The following is a 10,120-nucleotide window of genomic DNA, read 5'->3' on the forward strand; positions in this document are numbered from 1 at the left end:
TCATGTTAATGTCATTGCAGAAAAATGGGGTACATTGGGAAGGGGTGACAAAGTGTACTAAACAACAGATTTCAGGCTACAGTCAGGGAATGTATACCTACTTAGGTCATCTGTGGTAGGAATAACTCATAAAATAATCAGCAGTAATGATTAAAAGTACCAGAGACGTGTACCTAATAAAATGCTCAGTTTGTGTAGATCTCTTGACATGTTGTTTTATTAGGACTGTATGAAGTTTAATGGCTCAGTGGACTATAAGATTTGTTTCCCATGGACCATTTATTTTCTAGCCTGTTTTTGTCCATGTTGTAAACAAAAAACTATTTTAATGACTTTGGACATGCATTGTTTTGCTTCTAATCAGTAATTTAGTAACCTGTATCAGGACCTGCAGGTTTGTAAGGGCATGTGATAAAACACGCCTCTTTCATTGGTTTGTGTAGTATCATTGCAGTCTAGATTCCAACACATTCCATAACATGTTGGAACAAAAAGCTCGAGTAATTGTGTCATTTCCTAAACTCCACCTACTGCATGATGATTGAAACTAGCATGAAACAGCTGAGTTTTGTTTTGGACAGGACACTGTCCCTCCCATTGCATCATGGCATGTCCCTTCTGTAAGCTACCCCAAGACCCACCTCCCTTTGTCCTGTTCCCCATTATAAAGCTGGTTCACTCTCTCAGAAAGAAATCAAGTAGTCATAACAACAGTGTTTCCCTTTTATGTTACTTTGCTCCAGGCTCAAGATTCATCCACTCCCAGTCTGTCACTTCTCTCCACCCCTAACCGACTACACTCAACTGATCTTCCTGTCACTGACATTCTTACAGATCCTGTTTGCATTTAACTGTGTGTGAGTATTAGTACATGCTAGTTTATATTGGTGTGTGACAGTGTGTGTGTATAGTGTGTAGTGTCTGCGTACACATGGCATGTGATAGATCTTATACTGTGGTTATCGTCCCTCTGCAAAACAGCCTGTACAGCTCAGATGCACTGCGATTCTTTTACTGGGTAAGCTGTCTTGTGTGTGTGTGTGTGTGTGTGTGTGTGTGTGTGTGTGAGAGAGAGAGAGTTAATGCAGAAAGTTATAATATGAATGATAATACAAACTAACCTTTTATGGAAAAAAGTTCCAAAAACGTAGGTGATTTTATTAAGTTTATTAGAATCTTTAAACCAAGATGAATGTGTGCTAGGGGTCTATTTTATGGCACTAAGCATAAAATAAATGAATTATACAAAAATACTTCTCCATAATAATCTCCACAATGCAAAGTAACATTATGCAACCCATTACTTGTCAGATTGTATTATTTTACTTTATTGTTTTACTGTTTGAGTAGCACTGTTGCCTCACAGCAAGAAGGCCCTTGGTTCGATCCCCAGGTTGTGTCCTTTCTGTGTGGAGTTTGCATGTTTTCCTCGTGTCTGTGTGGGTTTCCTTCGGGAGCTCCGGTTTCCTCCCACAGTCCAAAAACATGCAGTCAGGTTAATTGGAGACACTGAATTGCCCTATAGGTGAATGGATGTGTGTGTGTGTGTGTGTGTGTATGTGTGTCTGCCCTGTGATGGACTGGCGTCCCGTCCTGGGTGTTACTGTGTGCCTTGCGCCCATTGAAAACCTGAGATAGGCTCCAGCCCCCCCCCATCGGTTAAGACAGTGAGCGAGTGATTGTTCCAAACATCGTTTTAAATGTGAGTTATTGGTGTCTTTTTGCCAGCTGAAGAGACTGAGAGCATTGGAGAGAGAGAAGGACTGTTTGTGCACTGGTTTGCAGGTCCTGGACCAGGCCCGGTACTGGTATCAACACCAGCTGGAGCAGATCTCCCACAGACATGCGAGGAGTGGTACAGGAGACCAAGAAGACGTGAATGTACGTACTCCACTAATTTAAGTTTGGTTGCTCTGTGATTTCAACTTCACGGAAACAGTTTGGGAAAGTCCCTCACTGTTCAAGTGGGATTGTGTCCTAATACATAATGTGAGGTTCAATAGGCTGCGTCCGAAATCGCATACCTAAACAGTACGTACTAGATTCGAGGCAGCGTGCACTGCTCAGCCGGGAAAGCAGTAATCTCTTTCAGTACGCAAGTGTGCAGTACGCACGAAACCTCAGACGTACTATGTCTGCCATCTTACCAACGTCACGTGATGCATGACATCATAACACAATTTTAAAATCCGTCATTTTCCATAAAGGTACTAATAACATTACTCAGGGTTGTACACAATCATAACATTTTTAATTTTTGTCTTACTCTGCCTTCCACCATCTTTCTTCTTTCGCTACGAATGCCATTGCAGCTCCAGTTAAATCAGGGGATAGATTATCGGACCGCAAGTGTGCTGTGTTCGCATACTCAAAAATGCCTGCCCATGCAGTAGGTCATCCGGGTACTTTTCACAAACTGTTTAATAGGGATGTAACAATACACTACCCACAATGCGATACGATTCTTGATACTGGGTTCATGATTTTTTCCCAATTTTTTAAACTAAATGAAAATTGAAGACAAATGACACTTAAAAAAATAAAATAAAATCTTTTATTTATCTATATAATGAATGCCCTTTTATTTCTGAGGTAGGTACAAACTATGCAAAACAATGCTGCACATTTCCCTGAAAACTGAAATGAAATTTTAAAACAAATCCAACATTATATAAATAAATGAATAATACAAATAAAAAAAGTATCCCCACATAAATAAATTTGGCTGGAAAATCCCGTACAACTCTGTGTAGTGATGTCAACCAGGCGAGGTGAATAGTGCCAGTGCCCTCTGCTGTTTGAAGTGAATATCGATTCATTTTACATGAATTACCAATGCGAATCGTGGCACATGTGCACTGATTTTTAACTGCCTTGTGGTGCATTGTTACATCCCTACTGTTTAATGTATACTACATATTTGGACACACTACTCGCTCTCACATACTGCTTTCGTGTACTGTTCAGTATGGAATTATGCGATTTTGGACACAGCCATACTTTGATAAGATTGGTACAAAGGAACTCCAGTGGCCCACACAGAGTCCTGACCCCAATGAACACCTTTGGAATGAAAAGGAATGCTGATTGTGAGTTAGGCCTTCTCGTTCAAAATCTGTGCCTGTCCTCACAAATGCTGATAGAATAGGTGCAATGTCCACAGACACACTCCAAAATCTTATGAAAAGCCAAGAAGATGAGCTTGAGAGGACTGAACTCCCTATTAAAGCCCTTGCTTTTGAAATAGGATGTCCAACAAGCTCTTGGTGTGTAACTGTCCAGTTGTATTTAAAGTGTGCTAAAGTGTGTAATGCAAGACCTGCAAAACTTTACACCTGTACTGCAGCACTTGTTTGAGTACACACCTTTTTGGAGCACACCCAATGCTTCCTGTTGTAATTCACTGCAATCATAATGGCTCTGCGTTACTTTTGTTGAAGCATTCTTGAAGAATAAAACATTTTGAAGTCAGAAGGAAATGGATAACAATGTTCCAGTCTCGTGAATATGAAGATCATGAAAGTTGCATAATTCTCCTCATGTTCATCAAACCACTCTTGAAGGATTTTAGCTCTATGTACCTGGGCATTATCATCCTGGTATACACCGATCAGCCATAACATTAAAACCACCTTCTTGTTTCTACACTCACTGTCCATTTTATCAGCTCCACTTACCATATAGGAGCACTTTATAGTCTACAATTACTGACTGTAGTCCATCTGTTTCTCTGCATGCTTTGTTAGCCCCCTTTCATGCTGTTCTTCAATAGTCAGGACTCTCCCAGGACCACTACAGAGCAGGTATTACTTGGGTGTTGGGTAATTCTCAGCATTGCAGTGACACTGACATGGTGGTGGTGTGTTAGTGTGTGTTGTGCTGGTATGAGTGGATAAGACACAGCAATGCTGATGGAGTTTTAAAACACCTCAGTGTCACTGCTGGACTGAGAATAGTCCACCAACCAAAAACATCCAGCCAACAGCGTCACATGGGCAGCGTCCTGTGACCACTGATGAAGGTCTAGAAGATGACCAACTCAAACAGCAGCAATAGATGAGCGATCGTCTCTGACTTTACATCTACAAGGTGGACCAACTAGGTAGGCGTGTCTAATAGAGTGCACAGTGAGTGGACATGGCATTTAAAAACTCCAGCAGCGCTGCTGTGTCTGATCCACCAGCACAACACACACTAACACACCACCACCATGTCAGTGTCACTGCAGTGCTGAGAATGATCCACCACCCAAATAATACCTGCTCTGTGGTGGTCCTGTGGGGGTCCTGACCATTGAAGAACAGGGTGAAAGGTTAAAAAGATATGCAGAGAAACAGATGGACTACAGTCAGTAATTGTAGAACTTCAAAGTGCTTCTATATGGTAAATGTAGCTGATCAAATGGACAGTGAGTGTAGAAACAAAAAGGTGGTTTTAATGTTTTGGCTGATTAGTGTATGTAAACTTTATCAGACAAACGTACTAAAACCATAGTCCACCTGGTCCTGAAAAATTGTTATATATATATATATTTTTTTTTTTTTTTTTTTTTTGGGTTTTATATGACAATACGAAGCAGTCATCACACCTTAAGATTTCCACCAGATGGCTGCTGATTCATGAATGTCCTTCTGGATGTACCAAACAGTTGGCAGCAGACATTTAGGTAACACATTCTAGGATCTAATGAAATATTTAAAATAATTAATATTTTAAAGTATAGTGTTCCAACCAAAAATATAAAGCTAATACTAAAAATAGTTCTAGTCTCTAACCATACACTGCAACCATTGCTAACAGGGTACAAGTCAATTAGGACAAGAACGACATGCATAAACAGATTGCTCCACTGCCTGGTGGGGTCCCCTTTAGACCCAGTTGGCCATGTCAGAGGAAATACAATTTCTCAGAACCCCGAGCTATAACACCAGTTTAAAAGTGAAACAGTAGAAAAATCCAGCTGAACACAGATATTTGTGGACACTTTCAGAGTAAATTTGACGGTTATACCTCACAAATGTAGATTTGTCTCATGTTTGCATGACGTTTTACCGCACCGCTCAAGCCAAGCGCTGAACAAAGCAGCAGTCGCACACACATTGAGTTTAAGGGAAACGTTGAGTTTAAGGGTACACATTTCTCGACGAAGGGAGTTGAGTTTCAAAGATTTTGAGTTTAGGGGACATTGAGTTACAAGGTACCACTGTAATATTGTGTTGCTGAATAATACTATACACTAACCTAGATTCACCTATTAAATATGGACCTACCCTTCATTTTGTGGGCTTGCAATTACTGGCTGTAGCACATCTGTTTTTGCTCTGTACGTTTTGTTACTCTCTACACCCTATGTATTATTAATGGGACCCCCATAGGACCCCTAATGACCAGATCATGTTTGGGTAGTAGACCATTGTCAGGGCTACAATGACTAACATAGTAATAACAGGGTAGTGTGCGTTGTTCTGGTATGAGTGTATCAGGTGCAGCAGTGTTGTTGGGATTTTTAAATGCTGTTTAAACTTGCTGGCTTCTTGATTAAGAATATACACTCTGTTTGCACTTGTTGCAGATGTGCAGTTAGAGACTAGAGCTATTTTCTGTAAACTCTTTCTGAGCACAGAACACGGTTAGCTTTCCCAGCATTGGCAATGAGGTGTTTAAAAATCCCAACAACACTGCTACACTTATAAAGGCACAAAACACATTACCATGTCAATACCATGTTAGTGTGATTTCAGTGCTGAGAATGGCTGGCCACTTAAATAACATCTGGTCAGGAAAGATCTTATAAGGGCTTATTTTAATTGATAAATGAGGTACTATTTGGGAGTCGAGCTACAGTCAGTAATTGTATCCCCACAAAGTGACACACAAATTTGTGTCATATGTATAGCCAACGTTCCTAATAAAGTGCTTGGTGGGTGTATAAAGCAAATGTTGGAAAATGTATTAATAGAAAACTTTTCCATGTGTAGGAGGGCTGGTCATGTGCATTGCGCTCTTGTATGCAGCGTGTAAATGGAAGTCTGGGTAATTTACTGAACAGCACATGGGTTTGGAGCAGTACTGCACCTGAAGAGAAAAACGGCATGGACTGGGACCTGCGCTGGACCAACACCACCCTCACCCAGGTAAGAAGAGACACAGCAGAACAACAGGCGCTAACAGCTCAGCTCAGTACTGATTAGTTTAAAGGATAAGCCTAATTCAAAGGCTTTTGTTCCAGAGAAATTTAAGAATCACCTTAATAAACAGGTTCCACAGGTCTACATTTCCTGTTGAACAACTAACATAATGATTTTTTTCAGTGTATAAAGGTGACATAATAAAAGAAAAAGCTTTAGTTTTAGGGATACAGTTACGGTGTCAGTTTAGAACTGGCCTTTCCAGTTATTCTTTGTGTAATTATAGTCATAGCTGAATCAACCTCGTCATGGCCCCATAGATTTACTAAACCTACCTGACATCCATAACATCAGTATTGAAGTCACATAACACCAGTATGGAACAAAACTAGACCAGATAGACTAAACTAAATATAACTTTCTTCATCCCGAGAGAGGGCGGCACGGTGGGTAGCACTGTCGCCTCACAGCAAGAAGGTCCTAGGTTCGATCCCCAGGCAGGGCGGTCCGGGTCCTTTCTGTGTGGAGTTTGCATGTTCTCCCCGTGTCTGCGTGGGTTTCCTCCGGAGGTTCCGGTTTCCTCCCACAGTCCAAAAACATGCAGTCAGATTAATTGGAGACACTGAATTGCCCTATAGGTGAATGGGTGTGTGTGTTTATGTGTGTCTGCCCTGTGATGGACTGGCGCCCCGTCCAGGGTGTTACTGTGTGCCTTGAGCCCATTGAAATGCTGGGATAGGCTCCAGCACCCCCCCCACGACCCTAATTGGATAAGCGGTTAAGAGAGTGAGTGAGTGATCCCGAGGGAAATTGTTTATGAATAAATTATGCCATGTTTGTCTGGTGGTGTTACTTTTAAAATGTGATTTACTCACTTATTCATAACATTACACCACCAGCAGACTGAACAATTAACAAAAGGCCGGCGTTTTTACCAAAATCTGACCCTACCACATGCATGTTGCAGCATTTACAACTGTCCACTTTAGATTTGCCTGTGAGACTGTAGCTTTAGATTCCTGTTCTTGGTTAAGAGGAGTGAAACCAAAAATGTCTTTTGCTTTTGTAGCTCATAAAGTGGTGTGTTTGCTTACTTTGGCTACTTGAGTAACCATACCCTTCCTGTCAGCTAGAACCGGTATGACCACAACCTTTTGACCTCAGTTGTCATCAAGGCATTTCAGCCTAAAGAACTGCCACTTAATGGATGTTTTTTGCATATTTCTGTGCAATCACCAACACTGATGTTGAAAACTACAAGACAAGTCATTGAATGTGACAGGATTATCAAGCAAATCAACTGTTTTTTTTTCTTCCCCTTTTTCTCCCACTTTAGCGCATCCAATTTCTGCCCATCAATCATCCTCTCAATAATGCTGGTCCCTGCTCCTGATTGGGGAGGACGAGGCTGCTCCAAGCCCCCTCCGACACGTGCACAGCAATCGAACATCTTATCACCTACACTTGACGAGTGCAGTGCAGTACAGTGCTGTGTACAGAGAGCCACACCCTCTACCACACTCCTTTCCCATCTCCGTGCAGGCACCACCAACCAGCCAGCAGAGGTCGTAATCGCACAAGTCTGAGAGAAAATCCCCATCTGACTTAATCCCGCCCCTATCTCAACAACAGGCCAATCGTTGTTCATGTGGACGCTCAGCCTCAGCCGGCAGGCAGAGCCGAGATTCGATACGATGTATTCGAGATCTCAGCTCTGGTGAACAGCGTGTGAATCAACTGGTTTTAATTTAAGTTAGTACTTTATATCAGGATTTTTTTTTGGCATTTTCTCCCCATTTTCCTCCTGATTTACCTCAGTCAATTTTGTCTTCCGCTGCTGAGGGATACTTGATTGCATCCGAGGAGAGCATGTTGCTGCTCACGCCTCTTCCGATAGGTGCACAGCCCTCCTCTTCTCACCCATGCATTCTACACAGGTATCTCTTCTGCCAATCAGGGTCCTTACACAGCGTATGAAGAACCACCCACCCACACATAGTCCCCCCCTCCCCCCGCAGATACGATGGCCAATTAGTATCTGCTGCAGGCACTGCCAATTATGCCCACCAAATGGCGCCAAGCCAGTCGGTGACAACACTGAGTTTCGAACCAAAGAGTTCAGAATCTCTGTGCTGGTGTGCTAGCGGAATATGCCTCTGCGCCACCTATATCAGGGTTCTTTAAAATGTTTTTCAAGCCACCCACATTTTGTCCATGATTATTACCACGACCCAGGCAACACATCAAAACACATTAAATTGATCAAAGCATCAAATTCATCAAAACAAAACACAAAACGAAAGGCCGCTCAGGTGGCGCAGCGGTAAAAACACACGCTGGAACCAGAGCTGGGATCTCGAATACATTGTATCGAATCTCATCTCTGCCTGCCGGCTAAGGGGTCACATGAACAACGATTGACCTGTTGTTCAGATATGGGCGGACTAAAGCCGGATGGGGTCTCTCTCTCATGACTGGTGCAATTACGACCTTTGCTGGCTGATTGGTGGTGCCTGCACAGAGATGAGAAAAGAGTGCTCTCAGGGTGTGTCTGTCCGTACACAACGCTGAGCTGCACTGCACTTGTCAGAGTGTAGGTGATAAGATGCATACGGCATGCTGCCCACGTGTCGGAGGGGGCGTGGGTTAACTTCGTTCTCCTCAATCAGAGCAGAGATCGGCATTAGTGGAGAGGAAGCATGACGCAATCGGGCAATTGGACGCACTAAAAAGGGAGAAAAAGGAGAGAAAATGCATAAAAAATAAAACACAAAATGAAATATACTTAATTAATAAAAATGGTGACAATCTGGTCCCACTGTGGGTTAGAAGGTGTAACGTAAAGCCTCCACAAGAGGGAATTTGTGTACAAGTTTATTTTTTATGTGCCTGTTAATATTCATTTATTTATTTATTATTATTGTCTGCGACCCATTTAAAAAACAAAACAAAACATGCTTATATAAACGCTGGCTAGAGCCTATTCGAGAAACAGTGGAAGCAAAGCAGAAGTGTACCATGTCAAATTTCCCATCCTTAAAAATACAAGGATAATCCGCTAGCACACCAGCGCCGAGATTCTTGGGTACCGTGTCTGCTAGGGGGCGGAGTGACTGGACTATGTGGGTGGGGTCTTTACACGCTGTGCAAGAACCCTGTGCAGAGTGCATGGGCGAATAAAGGGGTCTGCTAGGACTGCGCATGTGTCGGAGGAGGCGTGAGCAGCAACATACCCTCCTCGAATGCAATCAGGGATCCCCCAGCAGCGGAAGACAGGTTGACTACTCTAAAATCAGGAGAAAATGGAAGAAAATGCATAAATAAATAGAAAAAAATAAAATTAAGCAAATATTGTTTCTAAAGATATGCAGAAAAGATAAACTATAATTCAGGTTAGTAAAAACTGTACAAATATTTTGTTTTGGTGAAGGTTTTTCGACAAACAGCACATACTCCGAATAAAAATGACTTGATAAAAAAACACAGCACATGGTCTTAATGTTTTCTGATGTTTTAACATACAGGAGGTGAGTCAGAAGAATCAACAGATAACAGAGCTGGAGCTTGAGAAGAAGTTACTTCTGCAGAGAAATTGCGTACACTACGTCTGATTACAGTGTTGTAAATATGTTTGTACCCTGTACATAAGAGGTATTTCACATGGAATTTCTTTAAAATGCTAATCTGTATGCTAAACCATGTTTTTGTTGCACTACAATAAAAAATCACCTCAGTTTTTTTGTGTTGTCGTCATGACATTAGTTGTTTAATGTTCTTCTTCTTCCTCTGCCTTTGTCCCGTTCGGTTGCGGGGTCGGCTCTCGGCGGATCATGATCCACATTGATTTGGCACAGTTTTTACGCCGGATTTTATCCGGGCTTGGGACCGGCACTACAATGCACTGGTTTGTGCATCTAACGGCTAGGCATCTATAGGACAATTCAGTGTTTCCAATTAGCCTGGTGGCATGTTTTTGGACTGTGGGAGGAAAC

At 42.1% G+C, this 10,120-nt stretch overlaps 1 protein-coding gene across 1 annotated transcript; it reads left to right on the forward strand.

The window, feature by feature from the left end:
- Window positions 1–931: 931 nt before the first annotated feature.
- sapcd1 (suppressor APC domain containing 1) lies at window positions 932–9,811 on the forward strand. The gene is made up of 4 exons (XM_063006668.1): window positions 932–1,018; window positions 1,729–1,875; window positions 5,979–6,134; window positions 9,653–9,811. The coding sequence occupies exons 1-4, from the start codon at window positions 932–934 to the stop codon at window positions 9,737–9,739; spliced, it is 477 nt and encodes a 158-aa protein (XP_062862738.1). The 3' UTR covers window positions 9,740–9,811.
- Window positions 9,812–10,120: the final 309 nt, after the last annotated feature.

The sequence above is a fragment of the Trichomycterus rosablanca genome, chromosome 1 (assembly GCF_030014385.1).
Source record: "Trichomycterus rosablanca isolate fTriRos1 chromosome 1, fTriRos1.hap1, whole genome shotgun sequence".
In the NCBI taxonomy this organism is placed as follows: Eukaryota; Metazoa; Chordata; class Actinopteri; order Siluriformes; family Trichomycteridae; genus Trichomycterus; species Trichomycterus rosablanca.